This window comes from Sturnus vulgaris, chromosome 2 (genome assembly GCF_052056855.1).
Source record: "Sturnus vulgaris isolate bStuVul1 chromosome 2, bStuVul1.hap1, whole genome shotgun sequence".
Taxonomy (NCBI): domain Eukaryota; kingdom Metazoa; phylum Chordata; class Aves; order Passeriformes; family Sturnidae; genus Sturnus; species Sturnus vulgaris.
Window position 1 is genome coordinate 85,263,215 of NC_142244.1, and position 27,412 is coordinate 85,290,626.

General features: G+C 39.1%; 1 protein-coding gene across 2 annotated transcripts; it reads left to right on the forward strand.

The window, feature by feature from the left end:
- Window positions 1-1,925: 1,925 nt before the first annotated feature.
- On the forward strand, window positions 1,926-26,499 carry ASMTL (acetylserotonin O-methyltransferase like). Of its 2 annotated transcripts, none has more exons than XM_014892172.2 (13): window positions 1,926-2,256; window positions 3,269-3,400; window positions 5,150-5,197; window positions 5,811-5,875; window positions 6,864-6,925; window positions 8,873-8,981; window positions 12,744-13,170; window positions 15,873-16,035; window positions 17,770-17,954; window positions 19,636-19,765; window positions 20,716-20,859; window positions 21,367-21,489; window positions 23,103-26,499. In XM_014892172.2, exons 1-13 carry the CDS (start codon window positions 2,164-2,166, stop codon window positions 23,318-23,320), a joined length of 1,899 nt encoding a protein of 632 aa, XP_014747658.2. In that variant the 5' UTR covers window positions 1,926-2,163; the 3' UTR covers window positions 23,321-26,499. The 2 variants fall into 2 exon arrangements, with proteins under 2 accessions (XP_014747658.2, XP_014747668.2); XM_014892182.2 differs by having other exon boundaries at window positions 26,168-26,499.
- The last annotated feature ends 913 nt before the right edge of the window (window positions 26,500-27,412 follow it).

A 27,412-nucleotide genomic window follows, 5' to 3' on the forward strand; every position in this document is an offset into this window, starting at 1 on the left:
CTGATCCCCAGGCACCATGACAGAAGCAGGAGGCCCAAGCCTGAGGGGAGCCCCAGAAGCCCCACGAGGCCAACAGAGTCCCCTGTCCCAGCCCCTCCAGGTGCCACAAGAGCCCTGTCCAAGTTGTGCTACTGGGGGGGTCCACATATATGATAGGTAGGTGGGGGGATATGTGAGCATACAAAAAAGTTTTTCATCCTGATCAGCCAAAGGGCAACAAAGAGACTCTTGGTGCTGTTTGTGTCTGTGTGAGTGCTTAGTGTCCCTGTTACGTGTTGCTCCATGTGGTTCTCCATGTTTCCAAGTACACATGCCATATAGTGTGTGCATGTCTGCCTGCTGGCAATGGAATACAAGCTCAGCCCTGCTGATGGGAGTACCTGGGGCATGGGGCTGTGGCAGTCTCCCCTCCACTGGGCTGTCAGATTTGGCAACCTCTAACACAAACTATGGAATGGGGAAGGTTGGAAGGGATCATCTGGTCCAACTTCCTTGATCAAGCAGGGCCATCCTAGAGCACATTGCACTGGATAGTGTCCAAATGGGTCTTGAATATCTCCAGTGTGGGAGACACCACAAGCTCTCTGGGCAACCTCTCCTAGTGCATGGTCAACTGCACATTAAACTTCTTCCTCACTTGGGTGAAAATTCCTGAGCATCAGCTTCTGCCAGTTGCCTCTTTTCTATTGCTTGGCACCACCAAGAAGAGCCTGGCTCCACCAATGAGACACGTGGTCCATGAGATAGGTGTAAATATCCAATGCAAACTGCTATTTTAATGACTGGACATATTTTTAATGCTGGAGGATACATTTCACTTTCTTCTAAGCCAACAGAGAAAGCATGCAGCATCACACTATTTGAAAGTAATCTGAGTTTTTATGTTCTTTTTCTACTACTTTTTCTACTTTTTCACTTAAAAGGCCAAATAGGGGGTATTTAAAGTTTGATGAAATTGCAACAGGTGATGATGACAATAGAGTCACAGAATCATAGAATGGTCATAGGAGGGACCTCAAAGATTCTTCTGAATATCTGACCTAAATTTCCCCTCTTTCAGTTTGTACCCCTTACTTCTTATCCTATCACTACATGCCCTTGTAAAATGCCCCTCTGACTTCCATTTTTGCCCTTCAGGTACTGAAAGGTTGTTATGAGGTCTCCATGAAAACTTCTCCAGATAGAGCAGCCCAAACTTTCCCAGCCTGTCTTCATAGCAGAGGTGCTCTAGCCCTCTGTTCAATTTCATGGCCTCCTCTGGACTTGCTCCAACACTTTAATATCCTTCTTATGTTGGGGTTCCTTCTGAGCTAAGAAAAAGTGATAACATCTCTTTTCCAAATACTTCATGCCAGCATTAGCGGAGCAGAAGGGATGGGATGTTAAACATGTGTCCTGCACTCAGCACTGGTGAGGCCACTCAAGTACTGTGCCCAGTTCTGTGCCCCTCCATTCAGAAAGGACATTGAGGTGTTGGAGTGGACCCAGACAAGGGCAGTGGAGCTGGTGAAGAGTCTGGAGCACAAATCCTAAGAGGAGCAGCTGAGGGAGCTGGGATTGTGCAGCCTGGACAAAAGGTTGCTCGGGGTGACTTTATCGCTCTCTAGAACCACCTGTAAGGAGGCTGCAGCCAGAGGGGCGTTCAGCTTCTTCTCCCAGGCAGCCAGGGACAGGACAAGAGGAAATGGCCTCAAGCTGCGCCAGGGGAGGGTTAGGTTGGACATGGGGAAGAATTTCTTCACAGACGGGGTGACTGGATATTGAAATTGAATGCCCAAGGGGCTGGTGAAGTCTGCATCCCTTGAGGTGTTTAAGGAAAAGCTGGACGTGGTCTATTGACATGGTGATACTCAGTCGTAAATTGGACTCGATCTCAGAGGTCTTTTCCAATCCGACTGAATCTGTGTTGCAAGCCTGCCGTCAGCTGGTGCGCAGAGGATAACCAGGACAGCTGCAGCCCTTCCCCTCTCGCGGGGCGGCTGCCGACCTCTCTCCCCACACACGGCCGCCCAGTGCCGCCAGGGGCACGGCCCCGACATTCTCCGTTCCCTCCCGGCCCGGCTCCGCCCCGCCGCCACTTAAGGCCGCCGCCGCCTCGCTGCTGCCTCCCCGCCGCCTCCCCGCCCCCGATCGGCGTGGAGCAGAGGCTGAGGGCCGGCGGCCATGGCGTTGAACCCGGTGCTGGGGAAGCTGGTCAGCAAACGGGTGGTGCTGGCCAGCGCCTCGCCGCGCCGGCAGGAGATCCTCACCAATGTGGTGAGTGCGGCCGGCGGCCGCTAGCCTCGCACGGGCCGGGCGCTGTGGGCAGCGGCGGCCGCAAGCGCCGGCTGGGCCTGCCGGGCCCGATCCTCCCGGCCCGCTCCGTGAGACCTGTGGGAGGGGAGAGGAGAGGAGCGGAGCGGAGCGGGGGAATGAAGGATTTCTCCTTTCCGAAATACGCTAGTGCCGAGCAGTGGGGACCGTAACCTGTCATTCAGACCGTTCAGCCCATGCGGAGGAATGTGTCGGCCTCGCTGGGCGGGCTGCGCGAGGCTTTGGAATGGCACTTGAGTATTACCTGTCCAGCTTAGGTTGCTTAGTATTACCATTCTTAATAATTCAGCCAATAAATTGAACTTCAGTGGAAGAAATAACTTCAAAATACGGATGTGTGGAGAAGCACCGAGGTTCAGTCATGCGCTAAGTTATTAGAAACACAGCGTGCCTGCTAGGTGTAGTAAATGTACAAGTCTAACCTAAGGGGAAAAAAGTTAGAAGAGTAGTTGGGCATTGTTTGACGAAACCAACCAGAAATTGTCTAGTTTTGTTTTCTGCTTATCGTGTATAAGGACACATAAAGTGCGGTAAAACGGCTGTAAGAATGTGCACTGCTGTTGCATGAGTAAAGTGCTATGGATGGATTAAATTTTAAAAATCCAGTAGTATAATTCTCTGTTTTTGAAGTGTGCAAGTTTATACTGTTAGTTTTCATTTGAAAAGAATAATGCAATTACTAATGTGATTAGGCTCTAATAAGAGTAAAATCAAATACACACACCAGTTTCAAAGTTCTGATTATTTTGTTTTAGATGGCTTGCAAAGGATATGTTGTGCTAAACACTGATAGAAGCACTCTTTTTTTTTGTTTGTTTGTTTTTTTTTTCCTGTGAGTGTTTGGGAGGGAGATGTGTTAAGGTCGAAAAAACAGATGTCAAATTTGCTACTTGTTTAATATGCCTTGGGAGTAATAATGAACTCAAATTGACTGCATCACTTTCCTGTGTTACAGGGCCTGCGGTTTGAGGTGGTTCCATCCTGGTTTAAGGAGACACTTGAAAAATCATCTTTTGCAGCCCCTTATGAGTATGCTGTGGAAACAGCAAAACAGAAAGCTCTTGAAGTAGCAAACAGAATGCATGTAGTAAGTTACTAAATATTACGGCAATGAGCTTTTTGTCGGAAAGTGGTGCATGTTACTGTGACTTAATTTGCTTTCGCTACTTAAGTGATCCCTGAGTCCTTTATCTCCACTCAAGGCTAATGGATGTTTTCCTGTCATTTGTGAAAGATAGTGTCTTGAAATTGCCTAATCAGAAGTGTCATGCCTGCAGTTCAGGCTTTCCACAAAATGAAGTGGCCTGCATCTTTTGTCAGCATCATACCTACTCTTGTGTGGGATATATATTCCATAGTTCCTTTGAACAGTCAGGTGTATGGCTGACCTCATTCCAGGTGTTTGTTGATTGTGGAGACAGACTCCACGGAAATACACTGATTTCAGTGCTTTGCTGTAGCTTTCACTGAAGGAGTGACAAGAATAGTCAGAAATTGTGAGTATAGAGGTACTGGAGGGAAGCAGAAAAAGAATTACTGTTTTGCCCAGAATGTTTTAAAACAGAATTTGTCTGTTTAATTTTAAAAAGTAGAAGTTGACATGATTCCAGGTTCTGTTACACAAGGCAACTATTTTGTATCCTAAATTTTATCAAAACCAGTGATGCAACTTACACTATCAGTGGTGTTTGACTTATGCCCTTGACTGTGATCATTATTTGAACACGTAAGGCTCTTTGCCACCAGAACCTATTCAAAAGTCGAGGCGATTAAATCTCACAGAATGGACCATAATAATTTCTTAATAATATAGCTCTGAAGGAGACGAGTGTTTGTGGATCCTAATCTAGTGGCACAAAAACCAATATTGAACACTTCAAATGAACAGTGTTGCCAAATGTCACTGTTGTTCAAAGCAAATATTGCATGATCTCCAATATAAATTGTTACCCAGGATTCTGTCAACTATTTTCCAGATAATGGTACAATATAGGAGAGTGGATTTTAAACCCAACCTCGCTAAATGACTTATTTTGGGCTTTCATTGCAAAACACTTTTGCTGGTGATAATGCTAGTTCATTAGATTTCAAAATGCTTCTTCATACAGGAATTAGTAGAACTAATTCTAGATATCATTAAACAATTTAGAGCACATCAAGTCTTTGTCTAGAAGAATTGCCTCACTATAAATGTTTTGTTATAATGGTCATACTTACAGACAGGTTTCATGTCAATTTGTGATAAGTAAGTGTATAAGGTACACTGGTGTACCTTATAATATGCAGGTAAATCAAAACTTAGCTATAAGGACAGGTACAGTTAAAGTCAAGAAAGGTTTACAAGAAATTTTTATATATGACTACCTCTCATATTAAAAAAAAAAAAAAGACTGTTCCGTTTTGAGAGAAAAACATAAAGTGTAGCTAAAAAAAGGGGTTTATTTTTCAGTAAAATTTTACTTGGAAAAATTATCCTAGAGGGCTGTATTCCCTGGCTTCCAAACACTAGGCACTTCCTTTAAAGGAATTGTTTGCCACCTTGAAGACCAGATTGACTTTTGAGAATGCACTTTATTTCCTGGATGCATTTATTCATCAGTAACATATTTGGGCAAATATGTGGCTTGAGAATGCTGTTCTGAAGCCTCACTTTTATGGTGATATAAATGATTGCTATTTTGCGAACAGTGCAAAAGGAGAAACAGTGTCTTGTTTTCAGGTCAGTGTAGAGCCCTATTACTAAACCAGTAAACTGCTATTTTCTCACCTTAAGTCTTAAAAGATTTTGTTCTCTTTGCATCTTCTGACAAATGCCTTCTTTCTTATGTTTTTGCAGAAGCATCAGAGAACACCTGATGTTGTCATAGGAGCAGACACTATTGTGGTAAGAAGTCTTTAGTGATTTAGCATTATTTTAATTTATAACAAGTGCAGAAAACACTTGTATCTTTAGGTTTAAGTTTGAAAGCTGCCTTCACTGTGAAGTTATATCTCCATTATGATATATCTTTTTGGATTTTGCTGATGTGGCTTTTAGGTTTTTTTCCCAATAAGGTAATTTTTGAAATCTTGAGAGCTAGAAGCCTTGCTGCTGGTTTCGGGGACACTAATACTGCCACAAATATTGCCTTGGATCCTCTGATACGTAATGGAAATTCTGTTTTCAGGTGACTTGTCTGTCAAGAAGTCCACATCATGTGAACTGTTCAGTGTTGTGCCTTGTAGGAGGAGGTCACTTTATATCTGACATCTTCTCTGAGACAGTGAAAAGTTGAATTATCCTTTTGTTTGAGAGTTGCAGCCATTGAAGGGTAGAGTGGGGCACTCATATGCTTGACACTAAATTACCTGTTCTACCAAAGTATCTGTGCTTCTTGCTCTACTCAATAGACTCAAGTTTGAAGCCCCGGCTGAAATAATGATTTAAACATGATTTCTGATCTCAATTTCTGAAAAGTGAGAAAAAGCAGCACACTCATTCTGTCTTTCTTTTTTAGTCTGTGGATGGGCAGATCCTGGAGAAACCAGTTGATAAGCAAGATGCCTACAGGATGTTATCAAGGTCCGTAGTTTTAAGTAAGATATGAAAATTGAAGATGCAATTTCTCCATCACTTAGGTTCTCAAAAGGGCTCCACAGAAGGGATACATGCAGATTTTTTGGGGGTTTTGTTTTGTTTATTATAAGCTTAGTAGGTCAATCTCTTAATTAGGGATATGAAATGCACTTAATATTTAGCTTTCTAGAATTCCAGGAAAAAAGGCAGACAAGATGATGCATCTTTGCATACATCCAAGGTGTCAAATGAAAATTTTCACACTGTTTCATCTTACAATTCAGTATGGAATCTTGTGAGGAACAGAGTATGTGACATGCTTCTGATCACATCCAAAAATACACTGGCTAATTATTATGAGACTATTCCTTAAATAGTCTCTTCAAAGATTCAGAATCCCCTGCTATTATACATCTGTTTCTTACACAGTAGATAATTAAATGCTCAGAAGTAATTGGCCACTGTGTGGCACTCTGGAGCCACTACAAGAGAGAGCCACGGGTAATGGACTCTGGGCTCTTCCTCTGCACTGTGGCTTGCCATGGGATCTCTGGGGGCCAGTCTGAATGAAAGGAGAACATATGCTCTAGTTCGCTATTACATGTTTAGTCTGAGTTGCATCACCTAGATATTTGTTGCCAACTTTCAGTGAAGATGGCTGTAACAGTAGTGTTTATGCCAATTGGCCTTTTCTAATGCATTTGGAATAGTCACCTTCCTGATGTACAGTGAATGAGCTGATAACATGGATAAGTGATACTTTGGAGACTTTAAATGACTGCAGCTTTTGATAGTGTTTTTTATGTGGCTATTTTTTTGTTTGTTTTGCCAATGTCTTTTCACTGATATTGAAATGAAATTTATTTGTTCAGGATGCATGTCAGATCCATTGAGTGATATATTAATGTAATGATCTGCTTCTCAAGCTGTAGCAATATAATCATGTAAACATTTCATAAGACTGTTGCTTAATGGACATTTTTTTTCCTGACAGGTTGAATGGGAAAGAGCACAGTGTTTTCACAGGGGTGGCTATTTTACACTGCCGCAGTAAAGGTATGCGTCATTTTATTACAGCTCAATATTTGTATTAAAAATTACTCTCGTGATAGCTTGTACAAGTAAAGACACAGGATGAAAATGTCTCTCTCACATACAGTCTGAATTGGTTTTCTACTCAAGAACTGCCTTATCAAAATACAAATTAACGACTTCACAAAAGCCAACCTACTTCCTATATTCTGTTTTCACACGGAAAGGAAAGTAACAAGACACAATGGAGTTTAGAAATACTGTCTCTGAAAGCTATGAGACTAATTGAAAGGCCTGTGAAAGTTGTGTAATATTCTAAATAAAGTTCAAGTAAGGTACTACAGACTGTGAGACTGAGCTGAATGTGATCTGTATCAAGTTCATTCTGTGTTGTGCTTATACCAGTTGAGGCTTAATGCCTCAGACTGTTAAGAAGCTGTAGGGAGTAATACACCAATGTTCTTTATCATATCATTTATTGAGAAAGCGAGTGGTTTTCATGGAAACTATACCATTAATATAATTTGAGGTGTGTTTGAAAGGCATTGTCTGATAATTGTGCCAATAGTTTTTCCGTAGAGCTTTTGCAGAAATTTCACTGGACATAGTCTTTCTGTACACAAATTAACAGTTTTAAATCTTTTCTGGAATGGTTGCTCTTAACTCTTGTAAAGTAGAATTAAAGTTAATGATGCAGTACTGCTAATACGCTGGTACGGTAGAGGGAGAAGAGCTGCTGCAAAAGAAATAAAACGTTACTAAGGGGTTCCTGTGAGCAACCCAGCAATGTAAATAACAGCTTTAACTGTTTACTCTATGAAGATAGTTAAGTGCACTCAACTGTACTAGTGATGCTATGACAGCACATCTCATTTCAAGTTTACAAATTCGAACTGCATTACAGTCAGATGAATACAAATATCCCTTTAGTCTGCAGAAGATGCAATCGATAGAACAGTTTTGTAAAATATATTTTTATTTACAATTTATAGTTACAATGTGGTTTTTAACTTGTTAAAGATCAAATTTTTATTTTGACCTGACTAGAAGTTTTTACCAATACTGAAAGACGTGGTAATCTGTCTTCATATGGATCAATTTTCGTATTTCACTTGGGTTTCACACTATCACCATTAGAAATTAGTTAGTATTCTTCCCTTGGTCTGTTCTGTAGATATTTCTTACTCCTTCTCAAGCATTTCCACTGTTACCAGAACTGTGGTAACAGGAGATGCTGACCTTGGTGTTTATAATAAAGAGTAGAGACAGCTAATAATCTGTAATGAATGTGTGCACTCATTTGTGCAAGGCTGTTAATTTTTGAACATGTTTTGGAAAAGCTTTGTCTGCAGTGACAGCAGGTCCCACTGTACCACATGCAGCAGGGTCCATACCCAGGTGTGCAGTACTTTATTGCACCTTCCCTCAGCCACTTCCAGCTACCAAGTCTGAAATAATCTTGCAATCTCTTCAGAGAGGATAGGAAGATGACAGCGATAGTTCTTGATGGGACTGCTGGATACCCGAGTCTGAAGTGCAGGTGCAGCTACACGTACCCACTTTTATGACAGCTACATGTTGAACTCTGATATATTGTTAAGAGTTCTTTGACAACAGTCATAAAGTTGGAAGGGTGGTTGTCGCCTTCTTTGTAAGCAGTGCTGCATGTGTGTGCCAGCATCCATAAATAGCTCTGTGTAAGCACTGATAATTTAAGAATATATTCCACACAGGAAGAGCAGTCTGTTAGCCCTGAGACAGGACTGTAGAGGTTGAAAATACAAACTCTTACTGCTTTGGGAAAGTTGAGTCCACTGTCCCTAAAGAGCATTATTAGTCATTTCATACATATCTGCAATATATTTAATTTTTCTCAAGCAAAATTGTCAAATAATTAAGAAATACAACCTAGATGTTGTGCTCGCTAAAATACAATTCCTGTTTCTAATAAGGCCTTTTTTTTTTCTGTAGACAATCATCTAGAGATGGAAATCACCGATTTCTATGAAGAAACTAAAGTAAAATTTTCTGAGCTGTCTGAAGAGCTCTTATGGGAGTACATTCACAGTGGGGAGCCAATGTAAGACCCTGATGCCATCACACAAGTCTTGAGAATAGGCTTTAGGGTACATTATTAAGCCAGTTTAAAACTTTGTCCTGTGTTCCGTGAAATTTTGCTCTGTGTGTATGATAAATGATGGTATGGGTGATGCAAGGTCACTATTCCTTTGTTCTTGTGTAAAGCTGTCATTTCTCCAGTAAAAGTGAGCTACCTGTTTAGAACCCTAATAAATTTGAAAAGTGAAGACTTGAAGTACTCTGGATTAGAGTAAGACTTGTGCAATATACAGTTATCTTTCTATTAGGAGACGCATTGATGGATTTTCAATGCCCAAGACAGTGCATAGTTCATTACAAACAGGTGAAAAGAGTTAATGTTGGATAATCAGGGCATCATGTAACTGTATTAGAAGAAAGCTAGAACTCGGTTTATTTAGTTTATCAAAATCACTGCTCTGATGCAAGGAACACCAGCTTAATTTTTACTTTCCCTTTTGAAAAGTGAAAACACAGTTTGTGTGTGTTGCTTTGCCAAAATTGTCCTTCAGCTTATGCATTTCTGCTACACTGGTAATATCGTTATTGACCTATATAGGCAACATTTACGAAGACAATATACCAGACAACAGTGATTCCATGGAAGAAATAGGATGAGAACAGAATGCCTCATTACTACTCCTAAGATGAAGTTCACTAGATTGCTTAGAAAAAAAAAAATAAAAAAGAAGTACTTATTTGGAGACAGCAAGGGAAAGGAATTTGTCTTTCCTTTGTGTTAGCTGAAGCCTAATGAAGGCGTAGTTAGCACTATGGACTGCATATCAGGTGATCTGATGTGAACTTTTGTCCCTCTAGCCTCAGTTGTGACCATGTAAGAATATAAATTGTGGTGGTTTTTAAACTAATTTGTGCTATAAAACAATAAAACTGTGTTTTACTGGGGAAAGAGAAACCAGAGTAGACTTTGGATATACTTCAATGCTTATGTGTAAATGAGGCATGCTTTACAAACATATAAGGTTCACAGCTTATTGAATACACTGATGTTAAATTGGATTATGTGGAGAGAATGTTTTGGCAAAACTACAGCTTGTAATAAATTCCTACATAGGTTTTTGGAAGGTGATGTTTACTATGCTAATTAGTATGATGCTTAGATTTAGTGGGCCATAAAGTTGCAGTTTGAAGGAGAAATTACCATGGATTTTTAGAAGGAATGTGAGGTTGAAAATTATTTTGGAATATTCTGAATATTTCCTCTGGAAGTGAGTATGCTTTAGCTGTACTTTATGGCACTTTACTGCTCGTGAGCAGTGCTGTGTTGTTCTGTTCATCCTGCTAAAAAGGGTGTGTGACAGCGAGGGTTTCTCAGGGACCAAAGGTTCAGAGAATATATTTCATTACTCTCTGAGGCAGAAGCCAATTTTCATTACTCTCTGAGGCAGAAGCCAATTGATCTTTGTTTATATAATCCTGAGGATAAGAAGCATTTGTTCTGACTTTGCAAAGGATCTACTAAACACAGTGTACTATACATTTTGCAAAACAATAAGAAGTATCTCACAGCACTTTCTTTTTGTTATTTTTGTTCCCTTCCCCATATCCACTCATACAGGCTACACGATTCTATGCATACAGGTTTTTCTAAACAAAAAGTGACCATTCCTTATTTTTTAAAAAAAAATTTACATCGCAAAATAACTTCCTGAAATAACACAAGACTTAATAGTCATATGAAAAAAATAAAAGAAAAATGACTAGTTCTGTTGAGGATTAAATTGAATATTTTTTTCTAGCAAGAAGAAAATTGGCATATAGTATTTAAGTCAATCACTGGTGACAGAGAGTAATACTAAAAATACATAGCTGACCTAAAGCTGACCTGATCGATAAGGAAGGAGGGGAAATTGCTGTCTCAAGGTAATCTGTGATGAGGCTATAAAAAAACTTCAAATTTTGGCTTCAGAAAGATGTTTTGCTTTTTGTTCTATTCCTCTTTGTAACCAGGGATTTTCTGCTTGCAGGCACTGTCTCTTTCTTCTTTTCTGTCTATCTGTAGAAAGAAGGTTGTACCACAGTAATCCTAACTGGTTTGGGCTTGTATAATGAGTAGACTTAGTTTCTGCCAGCCTCTTTGACCCAGCTTTTTATTTTGTAATTTTTCCCAACTTTCTCTGTCTCTGCTTACAACTCCTAGCCTGAAAATCCTATATGGTTTTAGTAGCTCTCCTCTGATGGCAGTGAAACCAAGGGAGGTGATGACAGAGCCTGCAGCTCTACAGTTTCACGCTTTACTGTGCAGGAATAAAATGTAGAATATAAATGTTCTTTTCAGGATCCAATCCCAGAACATAAAGTGTTGTAGAAAAATAAATATGAAGCCAGTTCTCTTAATGTTCTTGCTGGGAGTATGATACCACTGCTTTTGATGGTTATAATGTTTTTTGCCTACCTGTAAGCATTTACCAAAATGACTACAGTTTCACTGAAAACTGAGAAGACATTTTAGTCATTATAATATTCCTAATTTAGTTGATGTAAATCGTAAGAATGTTAGAAGAAATAATTTAAACAATGACAAAGTTATAACGTAGTGCTTACAATGCAAGATTAAAGGAAAATGCCTATTCCACAGTTTATAACAATTCAGAAAATCCTACTTGCTAGTATACTGATTCTTCTGTTTGTTTTAGCATGCTATTAGAAAGGGAATCCAGAGGTAAGTACTGAAAATAAAGAGCTGTTTCTAAGATTTAAAAAGTTAGCAGTAATTTTTTTGTGTAGTAACCTTTCTCAAGCAGTTTGTGTAATTCCATGCTACCTTAAGTTAGTAGCTCCGAGGCTAACTGACCTTTGGTTGTTAAGCTTGCTGACGTAGGCGTTCAGATTCTTTTGTTATGTAGGAAACATACTTTTAACTGCCTTGTTCCTTGTATGAGAGCAGTAAAATTGTTGGGTCTACTGCAGCTTATCTGTATATATTGTATATCTTGTGTATATTTCTATTCCACTCTGTGGAATTTGCATAATTACACCTAAAGACAAATTAGATTTCCAAGGTTAGTTAGTTCTGTGCATGTACATTCCTGTGCTAAATTACCAGTATTACCATGACATCTAGAAGCACAGTGTTGTGAACCACAATTCTATTCTATGTCAAATGGTTGCTCAGGAGATGGATGGATGGATGGATGGATGGATAGGGCTAAATAGAGTAGTGGATCTTGTTTGAATAGGTTGCTGTTTCCCATGAACTTGTTTCCCAATTCTCATTTTAGGTATTCCTATGACTGAGATCTGCAAGATGCATTCTGTAATAATTTGAGTTCTAAAAGGTCATATTTGTTGAGCTTTTTTGGGATCTAACATTCCTAAAGGCTTTTCAGCCTCTTGTGGAATTGGGTGAGGGTCAGCACGTGTCTGGTGACCCAGTGGCAGTGTTGCTTGGTGACACTGTTACATTTTTGGTAGCCACAACTTGGTAACCTGTGACAACACACTGACTGCAGTCACCTGCTGCTTAGGTGATTGTTGCACTTGAGCTTTCTGAAGCATCGAGACGTTTGGCTACTCACCCTTAGTAGAAATACCGATCCTTATATTTATCTTGTGATTGACAAATTGAAATGTTGAGCTTACCTAATAGATTTAATCTGCCTCTAACTTAGGTACACTAGTCTTTATTCCAGCTTCTGCAGTACTGGTGGATTATTAGTGTTCTGTGATACTTCTACTCTTAACCTTAATTAAATCTATGTTGTTTTTGCTTTCTCTTCCCCAGGGACAAAGCTGGTGGATATGGTATCCAAGCCCTTGGTGGAATGTTAGTTGAATATGTCCATGGAGACTTCTTGAATGTGGTGGGATTTCCTCTGAATCACTTCTGCAAAAAGCTAGCAGAATTGTACTATCCGGCCTCTAAACAGAATGTACAACATAAAAAGTGTGACTCTATCCCTTCTGCGGATGCTTTTAAAAACCTAAGTGATGGAAAAAGTGAATCTTCAGATTTCACAGAGCACAAAGTTTCTAGTAAGTTGGACAGCAGTGGGATGCATTCCTCGGGGGCTGTTTACACTTCTGAAAACGGTTCTACTGTCAGACCTGGTTTTACAGTACCTTTGGGAAATCAGAATGGAGTGTCACAGAGTGCATCAAAACTTCCATCCAAAATTCTTGAGCTGATGGATGGTTTTAGAGCTTCAAAGGTAAGGGAAAAATAAAGATACACATTACATTGTTGTCTGATACATTTGTTTCACTGGACTCCAGTATGTTCCAGGTATTGTGAAATACCTAGGGGAGGAATGTATTAATAAGTAATAGACCACTGATGTTCTGGAGAATCGTAAGATAGCCAGAACTTCTGATGCAGTGCAAACATTGCTAGGTTTTTCTTTTTGTATTTGTTTTTATGTGTTCTATGAAATTTCAGTTACATATTGGATAATTTTTTCTCTTGAGCTGAGAGGGAAAAGAAATTGCCGATTTTTTTCTATTTTTTTATTTTATTGGTCACTGGAGCTCAACCAAGCTGGAATTATATAGTCTTCAAAGAAAGCATTTAATGTGGTTAACTCACCTGACTTAAAACTGTAACAAGAAATGTATATATTTCCTTTGTAACTTTTAATGTTTTGCATTAGAATTCTGTGTAAGATCTTAATATTTTATTTCCTCTCCAGAATATTATTTTTAATAACCTGTTCCGTGTTCTGGATGTGTTTAACTGATAATATCCATGCTGTATCTGATGGAGGCATACTCATAACAGCTCACAAACAAGGTCACATGCTCTGTTTATCATCAGCCAGGCGTGATGAGAAATGCATAGCTGCACATTTTAAGTACTCCCAGATTTTCTACATAGTTCCAGTGTAGCAAAGACAATAGGGAAGAAGGGGAAGAAGAAATGAACTGTGATCATTCTAACAGATCACTGGTCTCCATCAAGTTATTTGTGTTTTAGGAAGTGGTAGTGAAGTGCAAACTTGGAAGTAAAGATTCAGGAACTTTGAGGTGAATGGAGGGAGGCACACCAGACAGTGAACAACAGTTTTGCTGAAACAGTGGAGAGTTGTACTCAGCTCTGAAGGAAGACTGTGGGCGTGCTGCTTGCAGGCATGCAAAGCTGTCCTGAGAGGTTTGGAATAGAGTGGCTTTGAGGTTGCTGCACTTGTGAACTTCTTGTGTATCCATAGGGAATGACATATTTGAATGGGTGAGATGATGCTTAGCATTAATTCAATTTAAGTAAAAATAAATATAGAGAATCATGAGCATGTGGTTGTACATGTACTGTTTACAGTGATGTGATGCTGAATAGTTTAGTGTAGTGAAAAACAGTGGAGGCTGGAAATTAAAGAAAGTACTTTACTTTCCCACTACACCAGCATAAAGTCCATTTGAAGAATAGGTTTAAGTACACAAAAGCATATATTTCCACAAAAACTCACGTTTTTTTAATCATGATTTTTGGGTGTCACTTCAAGAACTTTATAAAGCAGAATAAAATCTCCTGCAGGTGAATATATTGCTGCCTAATTTTCTCTGAACCACTCTGTTGCAGAACAGGAGGGGATCAGAGTTAAATACTTGCAAGTTAAAAAACTTTGAAGTTTATTATGTTCCAAATTTACATAGTCTGATCTGTACTTAGATCTTTGATATTTTTTCTTCTTTCATTCCTTTTTTTTTTTTTCCTGGAACAGAGAATTACTGACTGAATGGGTAGGTTAGCCAAGTTTTGTGCCTTATCTTCTCACCTTCTTTTTCCTGTTGTAATAGTTTCTAGTTGGTATCCAAGACTGGGCAGGTCTTGGAAGCTATCTGGTTGTAAACTAGATGTAATTGGCTCAGTATTGTGAAAACCTGAATTATAATAAATCCCAGCTATATATTCTCATTAGAATAAAAAGGTAAAAAGAGGTAGGAATATGTAGACACATAGTAACAGACCTACCTCTCAAAGTTAATCTCTTTTTCTCTCTTTGATTTTTATTAAGCAGAATGTCAAGGCCCTTCTTTCCTTGATTACCTTTAGATTTAAATTTCATTATAGTTGCTTGCCGTTGTAAAGAAATGGATTCTGTGATTGCTGCATTTGCCTCCACTGTTGTGTACTCCCTAAGTTCCTTGGATTTGGGTGTTCTATCTGCTTCAGAATACAGAAACTGTAGAATTGCAAATGAATTTTGACTGGAGATGTAATATATTACCACATTTCCTTAATTCACTCTCTGGTTTGGTTAGCATACCTTTAATAAAGTTCAGCTAAGGTTTTCAATTTAAGGCAGCCATTGCCCATGAGCTTTTCTTCACCATCAGGCACTAGCGTTCTCTTGTCCCCATTCCATGTGTACACATCCTGCTAAGGTGTGCCTGTAGTACAGTTGTCCTATGAAGTTTTATTCTTTTTATTCTTAATCTTTTGGGGTTTTTCCTTAATTTTAATAAAATAAAGACCTGTATTTTAGCAACTGAAGCTATTACCCTATCTTAGTGGAGTGTTCTGAGTTCCTTATGCTTTGAGTATATCAAATTCAATTTGATCTTTTGATATTGGTTCATAGGCTGAAGAATGTTCCATTAGGTCAAACAGCCATATAGATGGGGAAGTAATAAATATCTCAATAAAGAAGTGGGTCTTTATACAAAACTTGTAGGCTGCATTCCAGAATATTGTGAGTTCCCTTCTCTACCAAACGCTGTTGTTAAAAGTTCTGCTACTTGGCCAAAATACTGAAGCCCTCTAAGAAGGCAGGGAGCAGTTTTGAGGAGATTTGTTAAATTGCGTTGCAGTAGTTTAAAAGTAGTTTTGTAGAATAATTCTAGGCAAACAATATAATTGTTTTGTTTTTTTGATTGCAGTCTTTTAAACACAGCATAACAATTTCTTACCTACACACAGGCTCTGTTTGTAGCCTCTAAGCTGAAGATATTTGATCATCTGAAAGATAAAGGTCCAATGAAGGCTGTGGATATTGCAAATTATGTTGGAACCTCTGTATGTGGAACTGAAAGACTCCTTGATGCATGTGCTTCTCTTGGATTATTAGAGAAAACATCACAAGGTGATTAATTTATCTTCCTTGCAATTGCATATAGTACTGAAATACAGGCAGGACTGGAAGAGATGCTTTTAAGGTCACAGGTTCTGACTTGATATTGTGGGTAAATTGGATTTGGGGCAGAGGGGAATGGATTGTTACTCCTCTGCTTTCATTATTATTAACTGGAATCGTTTCATGTGGGGGAACGCTTTGTGTAATGAACACATTCAAGTCTCCTTTATGGAAACTTTAGATTGTTTTTGTTCTCTGGACATAATACTGACCAAATTTCTAAGAAAAGGTTGCATGGACAGTCCCAGGGAAGAGTGTAATAGCTCAGATATGTCATCTGTACTTGAGTCACAACAATCTCATGCAGCACTACAGGCTGGGGGAAGAGTGGCTGGAAAGTTGCCCAATGGAAAAGGACAGGTGGTGTTCAAGAGCAGCTGAACATGAGCCAGTGTGTGCCCAGGTGGCCAAGAAGGCCAGTGGCATCCTGGCCTATATCAGCAATAGTGTGCCCAGCAGGACCAGGGCAGTGACTGTGCCCCTGTGCACAGCACTGGTGAGGCCACAGCTTGAATTCCTGTGCTCAGTTTTGAGCCCCTCATGACAATAAAGAGGTGCTGCAGCCTGTCCAGAGAAGGGTAATGGAGTTGATGAAGGACAGTCTTTGGAGCACAAGTCTGATGAGAAATGTCTGAGGGAGCTGGAGGTGTTACACTTGAAGGAGGATCAGAAGAGACCTTTGCTGTTCTCTACAACTATGTGTAAGCATGTTGTAGCTAGGTGAGAGATGGTCTCTTCTTAAAAGTAACAAACAGCAGGATAAGAGGAAACAGCCTCAAGGTATGCCAGGGGAGATTTTAGATTGAATATTAGGAAAGGATTGCCAAGCATTGGAACAGGCTGCCCAGGGAAGTGGCTGAGTGTCCCTGGAGGTATGTAAAAGGTGTGTAGGTGTGGTACTTAGGAACCTGGTTAAGTGATGGACTTAACAGTGCTGAGTTAAAGGTTCTACTTGATAACCTTAGAAGGCTTTTCCATTGTAGTGATTCTATGTTTCTATTTAAAATGATGGTCAAATTCCATTTCCTGCTGCAGCAATGCCATCAGTCTTCAGCAGAGGATCAGGTTTCTAATAGGGAGAGTTCTGCAATGTGTCCCTCTTTGTGCTCCTAACTGGAGCAGTCCTTAAAGGTCTGTGTAAATGAGGGAATCAGTATAAGGATTAACTTCTTCAGTCCACATTGTGTAGTTTTAAGTTTCCATGTGCATCATTTATTGATGCACAAGACTTGAAATGATTAGGTGTGAAGGAAAGAAAATAGTTTTTTAACTCTGTTAGAGGACACGACAAAAAGACCTAAAGACAAAACATAATGGAGAGAGTTGAATTCAGGGAAGAAGCAGCTGTAATCTAAACAAAAATATACAATCAAGAATGAGGAACTTCTAATACTGTCCCTTGAATATTAGGTATCTAACTGAGGTACTCTGGTTTAAAATAATTTTTAAAAAATCAGTATGTATCTATATTTTCCAGCATCTAAATGATTTTTTTAAACTAAATACTTTCTCCTTTAAGAATGACAAGACTTGCAGAATTAATTATTTTTTGTGCAAAATTTTTAGTAATAGATCGTAAGATCAGGATTTACTAGTTATTTATGCAGGGAAACGTGCCTTCAGATTTTAAACAGTTGCAAAATACTGAAACAAACCTGGTTACAACTGTGTTCTTCCTGTAAGGTTACAGTAATACAGACTCAGCAGATACCTACCTGACCTCAGATGGTAAATACTCACTTCATGGCTACATTATCCATTCTAATGATCACCTTTGGCCTCTCTTCACAAACTTGGAGTTTGCTGTCAAAGAAGGGAGCAGGCAGAATCATCGAGCCTTTGGAAAGAAAGCAGATGATCTATTTAAGGTAATATAGACTATAAACTCTTATTAGTATCAGCTGTGAGGAGCCCAGAACTGATCTAGGGGCAAATGGAGACAGAGCTGTCTGAAGAAAGTTTGTTAGTCTCAGAAATGGTAGAAACACAGTGCAACTCACCAGTCCTAGACTTCTGTTCCCTTCAAATTTAGGCTGTGTAGTAGTGGAGCAATCATAGAATCTATTGGGAAACTTGAGTGATGGCAAAAATTCTCCAGATGAAGTGTTGCCTATCCCACTGATAATCTGAGAACAATCTCTGGGCCTGTTGAATTTACGTTTGTGTCTTTTTTTATAGCACCAGGTAGTACCTTACCACACATGTACTCTTTCCATATTGGATGCCAGTCAGTTGACACTGATATGCATCCAGTTTAGGCTGTGCTTTGTAGTCAAGCCTGGCTTGTGTCGATGCAGTGGAGAAGGGATCTAATCTTTATGAAGTTTTGTAATTTTGTATAAGCTTCAAGCTGATACCTATTGCTGATAAAATTGTAATCCTTTTGCCATCTGCTTCAATCTGTGGCATTCCTTTCCCAGTGCTAGCCCCAGGTGGATGTGATCAGACTGGAGAATCACTTAGGGTTGTATCTAGCCTAACTTGTCAATTACCCATGTGGTGAAGCAGGTTGAGAGGCATAAATATTTGTGCCTGTGGAAGCAGAGGGCTGGTAGTGTGAGCAGGAGGATGTCTTTGACAGCACTGCTGGCTTAAATTGTACTTCCGACTACATCCTGAGGTTCTTAATTCATATTAAATTTCAAGATAGTGATGAAGGTCCTGAAGGAGATGTCTACATCCCTCATGTATAGTCAATAGAAGAAAATAAGGACTTCTGGAGACTTAAAAACTCTGCTAGCCTCGTGTTAATACTTAAATAACTGGAGGACAGAAATTCCATTTGAAATCATTCAAAGGGTCTTTAAATGGAGTTAAGATACTTTGCTTTAGGATAGCTGTTGCAGTAGATGCCTAAATTTATCTATAAGTTAAGTAGTGTAATGTATGTGAACTGGAGCTCATCCTTTGTTAAATATCTGGATTATCAGCTTTGCTTGGGTGATGCTTGTGTCCAGTTTGGACCTGGGCTCCATATGTGTACAGGATGGTATGTCTGAGCAGAATATATGGGCCGCCTGTGGCACTATGCACACAACAGCCTGGAGATACTTCTACTTCACGGTAGTTGGAAAGCCAGCCACAACTACTGAAATCTGTATAAAAGTGAAACATAAAAGGATTTGTGTGTATGTGTCCTTGAAAAGGAAAAGGCATGAGGTTCTGCTTCTGAATGCTTAATTCTTCGCTAATAAAAATCTTTTAACGTTTCTGCTTTATGGTATGGCCCAGTTATCTAGTTACTTTCTCATCATGAGAGAATAAGTGTTTGAAATGAAAGCAATTTGTGAGGATGTCAAGAGCATAGAATTTTTTTTTCAGTCTACTAAATATGTCCTTTCAAGATGTCTGTGTGATCAGAATTCTTGAGGGGATGCAAAAATCTGCTTATTACTACAGCAGAAGATCTGGATGAGCAAATAGTCAGTGGCACTTTTAATGGACCTTTACATTTTGGGAATTCTGATGTTCACCTACTGCCTTGGTTGTAAATAATTTTATTAACTAATGAAAATCAGCTTTAATTGCACTGCTTTCTCCCCTTTTTAGGACTATTATCACAGCCAAGAGGTAAAGCAACGTTTCATGGCTGCCATGCACAGCATTGCTCACCTGACAGCAAGAGATGTGGCTACAGCATTTGATCTTTCAAAATTTAAATCTGCTTGTGATTTAGGAGGTATTTCTTGTAATTGAACTTGTATACAAATTAAAGGGAAAAGCTTGATTTCAATTCTGTATTTTATTACTTGAAAGACATGTATATTTTTTACTAGAACTGAGTAATATTATCTACTGTTATTTTTCTGATATTACAATGTCAGATTGAAAGAACAGTGCAGCTAATTGAAAGCAGAGTTACCTAAATAGTATATGAATAGTTTAAGATAAGTGAAGGTGAGTCTCAGTTTGTTACACAATTCAAGGCAGAAAAGAAGATCGTTGCTCAGGTGATACAGCATTGGGCTGGGAGTGCCATTTTCAGCAGTGTTGTTGGTTTCCTTAGGCACATCCAAGATTTTCAAAAGTAACGAACGTAGTGAACCACCACTATTGGGGTGTTAAACTTGAAACACTGCGCTGGTAAAACAAAAGTTTTGATTCTTTTCTCATGGGTTTGTTTTGTGTATTGTTGTAGTTACTAATATCTAAAATGTCCACCAAAATGTTGAAGACCATTGAATACCTGAAGAAACTCTGCTTTTTAGCGTTCCTTTTTTTTACCCTGTGCTTGGAGCTGCACAGAGGAAGTGTTATTACATAGGGAAAGATCCACTGAAGGAAGAATACTCTATTTAGTGCCTGGGGAGGTGGACAGCATCTCAGAGGAATTAACCCAATACTGGTACCACTGTTGCCACTTGTGCAGAGACTCCAAAACTCCACAATCTTTACTATGCTGGAGAGTATTTGTCAAATTTCATGTATCAGTGCTTTGTAATGCCTGCCTTCCACAAGCCTTAAAACCTTGCTCTGTATCAACCAGGAAGTCTCTGTTAGTTGTTGAGCTGTCTATCTCTGGTTCTGATTGGCTGTCTCTATTTTAATGTTATATACAGCCTTGTCTTTAAAAATGTCTGCAAATTCTTCAAGAAAATACTTGATTTGACTTCTTTAAACTTTTAACAGGTTGCACTGGAGCTCTGGCTCATGAATTAGTACAAGTATACCCAAATCTCAAGGTCACAGTATTTGACCTTCCAGAAGTCATTGCAAACACTTCTTACTTTCAGCCTTCCGGACAACACACTGCTCCAGTGACATTTGTGTCAGGTAAATGTAGCACCTGATCTTTTGTCTGATTTCTGTTATCCTTGAGCACAGAACAGGCTATTTTGCTGCTGTTCCAACCCCAATCATACCTTAGTACAAGGTAATGTAGGTTCACCCATGCTAAATGGAGACATTGTATTTTTCAAGACTGTGGGGATAAAAAATGGTTGGGGAATGTGGCTAAATAGGTATGAATTAGCAATTTTTTGAATACCACTGGAAACAGAGGCTGCATGTGCTTGTCTGAGGTATTCCATTTCTAGACAAGATCAACATGGTGACTACAAAGAACTTTGTCTCCTTCCTTGCTTTAGATTTACTCTCTATTTTTTTGTTAGAGAATTCTTGGCTATGATCTGCTCTTTAACTACACTTTCCTTATCTGCAAATCAGGGCATACCTGTACCTGTTCATTCTTGTTGCTTTTGTACTCTGCTGAAGCGCCTTGTTCTTGCAGTATGTACTCTGTGGTTTCTGTAGGAATGTACTAACTTTCTTTTCCAACAGGTGACTTCTTCAAAGATAATCTTCCAGAAGCAGATCTTTATATCCTTTCTCGTGTTCTTCATGACTGGCCTGATGAGAAGATACATGTGCTGTTAAGCAAGATATCGGCTGTTTGCAGACCAGGTATGTTTTTTTATCTTGTGAGCTTAAAGGTGCATGTTAATATACCTTTAATGAGCACTGACTAATGCTTTTCTATTATGAGCTTAGGATATTTTTGTTCAATCATATTAGCCTTTGCTTGAATGTCTAGGCTTGCATCATGATAATACCTACTAAGAAAAAGAAGGAAACAAAGCTGCAAATAAAACTATATATAATAAGATTTTACTATAGTTGGAAGCTTTACATACAACTATTGTATCTCCAGTCTCTGTCATACCCAGTCTTTCTTACTAAGCCTTTTATCATCAATTAATTAAGCAGGTACTTATTTCTATAAATAAAATTAGCCTAACTAGAATTCCTTTGGGTTAATCAAGAAGCAGCATTTTGTTTTACTGTTGTTTTGCTATCTCAGTGTCCAAATATGGTAAACTGGCTGAAGTTCAGTACTACTTTATGTACACATACCATGAGAAATACACAGTCTCTTTGACTTTCTGCTACATTTGAATCATAGAATCATCAGAGTATCTCAAGTTGGAAGTCACCCATAGGGATCATCAAGTTGAACTCCTTGGTTCTTGAAGGATTAAAACTAGTTTATATGACTGTCATACAGATGGTCCTTGCAGGTTTGGTGCTGTGACCGCTTCCTTGGGGAGCCTCTTCCAGTGCCTACCACCCTGTGGGTGAAGAACCCTTTCCAAATGTCCAGTCTGAACTTTCCCTGATGCTTCATTCAATTTCCTTGAGTCCTGTCACTGGTCACGAGAGTGAAGAGATCAGTACTTGCACCTCCACTACCCCTCATGAGGCTGTTGAAGACCACAGTGAGGTCTTCCCTGAGACTCCTCCAGGCTGAACAGACCAAGTGACCTCAGCTGCTCCTCACATGGCTTGCCTTTAAGACTCTTCACCATCTTTGTGGCCCTCCTTAGGATGGTCTCTAATAGTCTAATATTTTTTTTTTTAATATTGTGGTACCCAAAACTGCACACAGTACTCAAGGCAAGCTCTGTGTACCAGCACAGAGTAGAGTGAGACAATCGCCTGTGTAGTGATTTACTATCCTGTGCTTGATGCACCCCAGAACATGGTTGGTTGTCCCTTTGGACTGCCAGGGCACACTGCTGATTCATATTCAGGCAGTATTAAAGATCAAAGAAGACAAAAAGCAGAAAAGCCTGACCACTAAGATCATCTGATTCCTTAATGCAACTGTAGGTCTGAAGTTTGTTTCAGAGGAGAGGATGCAAAATAAGACCTAGCCCATAAACTATAATCCTGATTATAAATAATGAAAGAAAATTTTGGGTGACTGTCTTAATCTTATGCAAAGTTTGGGTTATGACAGATACTTACAGGAGTTATTTGGTTAAAATGAAACCAAGTTTTAAGAGTTTAAGAGCATAGGCAGGAAGTGATCTGAACTTCTAGAGACAGTGCTCTAAACTCTCCCTTCTTTTTAACAATTAAGTGGTTGCTTAAAAGTAAACTTTGACTGATTTCCACTGAAGATCATTTAAAAAATCAGTCTGAGGGGATGTCTGTAACTGTCTCTGCAAAAATACTTTGAAGTTGAAGCTAAAAATGCTTACACAGGACCACTTTTGATTGTTTTGGAAATGCAGGAAGTGCCTTGCTAGTGGCAGAAATTGTGCTTGATGAACAGAAGATGTACCCTTCTGTAGCTGTGCTACAATCCCTCAGTATGACTGAAGGCAAGCAGAGAAGCGGCTCAGAATATAAACAGCTACTGGAGAAATACGGATTCACAGATGTACAAATTAAGATAACAGGGAACTTATTAGATGCTGTTTTGTGCTTCAAGAAAAGTCTGTCACTGTAGTGTGCCCAGAAGCAATCTGGGATGCTGAATTTTCACCCCTTGCACAATATACCCATCATCAACCACCTCAGAATCATTGTGGCCCTTTATCTGAAGTGTAGTTGTCACAGGCCTTGGATACAAGTTGGAATGCAGCTTCTGCCGTAGTGAATTCTGTGCACTTTAAGAAGTGTCGAAGCAGGCCGAAACTCCTGCCTGTGAAATACCTTCTTCTGCAAACTGTATTAAGCTTAGGCTTGGCATAGCTGTGTATAGCATGTCAAGTTAAAACTGCAAGCTTGCACTGAGCTACATTAATACCTTAGTTTTCTTGGACCTTAAAATTAAAGAGAATTCTCCCTCTGCAGTGTATTCAGTGGTTGCTACTAATTTTTATCAGAAATTAAAATTAAAAATTAATATTGTACCATCCGCCTGAATTTGAGGATGTTAGTCCTCTTTTTCACTGCTGTGTGGGACTTTACTCAGAAACATCTCATATGTAGTCTTTTTAAGCACCTTCTTCTACAAGCAAAAGTGAAAACAGAGCAAACCTTAAACATGTTCCTGCAACAGCTGTAACCTCACAGAGGAAGGAACTTTAGCAGCCTATGGTCTCCAGCCACACTATGTACCTGCACAGGCTGCAGCTGAGAGCTGTTCATATTGCTTACTACCACTTCAGGGGTTTTCTGAATATGATTGAATGGCCATATATGCTTTCTGTCTCATTAACTGAGAGGAGTTTAAGTATTTATGTATAAAACCTTGTATGAAAATTAAAAAATAAAACTTTCTTCATGCTTCAGTCCTTAATTGGAGAAGTGCATGCTGTATCCAATCTCTTCAAGTAATTTGTCACTAATGTCACCTCTCCTAATGTTTCTTTCTTTCCCAATACTTCATTAATATTTATTTTTTCTTTTTAAAGTGTAGTGGAAGTCTCTCTGGAAATCAAAGTTACACTTTCAAACTAGCTTTCTCCTCTCTCAGTTGTGAGGTTTTTGCCTGTCACTTGTACAGCAATAGTCCCAGTAAACGAGTGTGTTAGAGGCCATGCCAACACTGAATCACCAACCTCAGCAAATGAGAGAGGGTTAATGAGGAAGGTTCAGAATTGCATCTGCCTGGATATTACTTAATCAGGAGTTACTTTGCTCCTTGACAAATGGGTAAAGTGCCACAGTGACTAAACTCATCAGGAGAAACAGGCCTCCTACAGAGCATTTCAGGTGTACAAAATCAGGGAAATGTCAGACTTTACCACACTGAGGTTTTTAATTCTTAGCAGGTTTCTGTGAATTTTCTTATGAATGGAATTTTGACTGATCTCATCTGTAAAGACATTTAAAATAAATAAGGCCAAATATTCAACAAATGAATAAATGTAAAATGTTTCTTCTCCACATTGACATGAAGCTTGCTCTTAGCTTAACAGGTTTGTATGTTGAGAGAGACTCATTCTGGCAATCAGATGTGTCTCATTTCATAGTTACTCACAAAGTTCATAATGCCATTCTTTAAGCTGTTTGAGTCAGAAACAATCAAATCCTAAAACTGGCACACTTGTAACTGTCACAGACTTTAAAACTGTGCCCCTAAGTACTATGTCTGACTGTAAAATTTGAATAGAATGCGTTTGGCTGCCACCCAGCCTTCATCTACTCTGTGATTAAGGCACAACACTAAGCATTAGTACCTTGGGCATGGTGTCTGTGGTTATGTACCACAGCTTTGCACTTTCAGGATAATTAAGTGTTGGAGCAGGCGGTCCAGGGAGGTTGTGGAATGTCTGTCCTTGGAGGCTTCTGCGTGTGAAGCCAGCCCTGAAGAAACTGAGCTGATTGCAGAGCTGCCCTGTTCTGAGTGGAAGGCTGGACTGGAGATCTCCTGTGGTCTGTTTCAAGCTCAGCTGTTCTACAATCACTTGATGCTACCTGAGGCATTATAAGATCATCTTATTAATATACAAAATGAGTTTTTCAGTTTCCATGAATATCTTTTGCTGACTGGTAGAAGGAGTAGATTTAATATTCTAACACTGAAAAGATTCTCTAAGCAATATGCATAACTGAGAAAAATTTTCCTGACGTGAGGAATGAGGGCAGTTAAGTTTTAAAACTTTTTGGCGATTATTGAATGTCTGAGCTGTACAAGTTGGAATGGCTCTGAGAAGATTGTCTTAAAGGTCAGAAAGGTATGAATGTTATGCTGAATTTAATAATAAAACCACTGTGAACTGCTGCTATTTTGATCTGAGTTGGTAAGGCCAAAAGGCAAGTATGTATAGCAGTGCTTTTGTCAGTAGCCCTCTCTTGGATTCTCTTTCCCCTCACAGGTTTGAATATGGAGATCATTTAAGTTGTGTTTTCATCCTTAGGTTACTCTCACCACAAAGAATTTGGGTCCTACAGAAATAATATACAGAATGCATTGAACAAAAACATTTACTTCTCCTCTGCTTCTGTAATGCTTGCCATCCACTCTTCTCTCTGCTTGGCATCATTTCAATATGAATGTGAAGCAGCAGTATGTCCCAAAGAGATACAACTCTATTCCTGTCTTACTGTTTTCTATAGTCCTCATGCCAAGTCTACATAAGTCATCCCCTTTTCCCCTGAAAACAGAGACATGACTTGACTTGTGAGTGTTTGATCACTCCATACTGTGAAAGGGAATTTCCTGGGGTTTGTGAGAGGAGTGGAATATTCATTTAATAGTGGATAGGTCATTTAATAGCAGAGCTAATCCATAAATGATAAAGGAAATCACCCAAGGTCTTGTAGTTTGTACCTCTCTATATGATAGCAGAAATTTTCTTTCCTGATAATGGATTAGAACTGTTGCATACATTTCTTTTTAAATTAGGCTGTGCGATTTTGGTGGCTGAAATGGTGTTGGATGATGAAAAGAAGAACAGGAGCACAGCTCTGCTGCAGTCTTTGAACATGCTTGTGCAGACAGAGGGAAAGGAGAGAAGTGGCTGTGAATATCAAGCCTTGCTGGAAAAACATGGATTCACAAATGTCAAAATCAGAATAACAGGAAATTTGTTAGATGTCATTCTCTGTGTTAAGACCTAGAAAAAAATGTATTAAGTAGTAGTCTGGATGTCTTATACTTGTGTTTGATATTTTGTAATTATCCAAATACATTCTCAACTTCCCATCAATACCATAAACAAGAAATGCAACAAGAAATACCAGTTTTGTGGTGTTACTTTTAAAAAGGGGAAAAGATTGATTACATTTATGATGCCAGGAGATTCTGTGGCTACACAACAAATGTAGGACACAAATGGTGTTATCAGCCCAATGGCAGTATTCATGCTGCTGAGAAATCACTGTTTCTTCATACTTGGTGCAATTAGAATAGTAGAATTTTTAGACCAGCACACATTGCTTTACCCCTGTTCCAGGAAGTCAATGTTGATATCATTTTAATGCTCCATCGCCATCCATTTTAATATAATTTTATGTTACACCCTCTACTGTAAACAAACACCTTCTAATCAAATCTGGAAACTGCTACTGCAGTGGTGTAAGATTGGAAACAAGAACTGGAGCAGCAGCTTACTGAGAAAGTCAAGACAGACTGCTCTGCTTTGAGAGAGGCTTCCAAAAAAGGCAGTTATATAAAAGCACAAGTTTCCTCTGTGATTATGTCGCGGGCTTTGGAATTGGCTAAACTGCCAGTACAGCCACTAGAATTATTTACTCATTTCCTGCTGTGAGATAGGATTAGGAGGAAGGCAAAACAGGCCCAAACTTTAAAAGGTGCAAAGAAAAACTTTATTACTAGAAACTATAAGAAAAAAGAATAAAACTCACAATAAAACTTTTAGAACACTTCTCCTTCCCCCGCAACTTCTCTTATTTCCCACTGACAATGTATAGAAACAACTCAGCCAGTTTACCACCACAGATTGTAATTTGAGATTAAATGTGAGGGCACCGAGTTTGTTTCAAGAATATTATCCTACACCTTTTTAGCCCTACTTAATGTGTGAGCTCTTATAAAAGTGGATAGCAGAATATGAGATAAGGAGAAAAAAAAGGTGCAGGAAAAAAAGAAAAAGCATGGTGATAGAGAAAAAAAGGACTACCTCCAGTC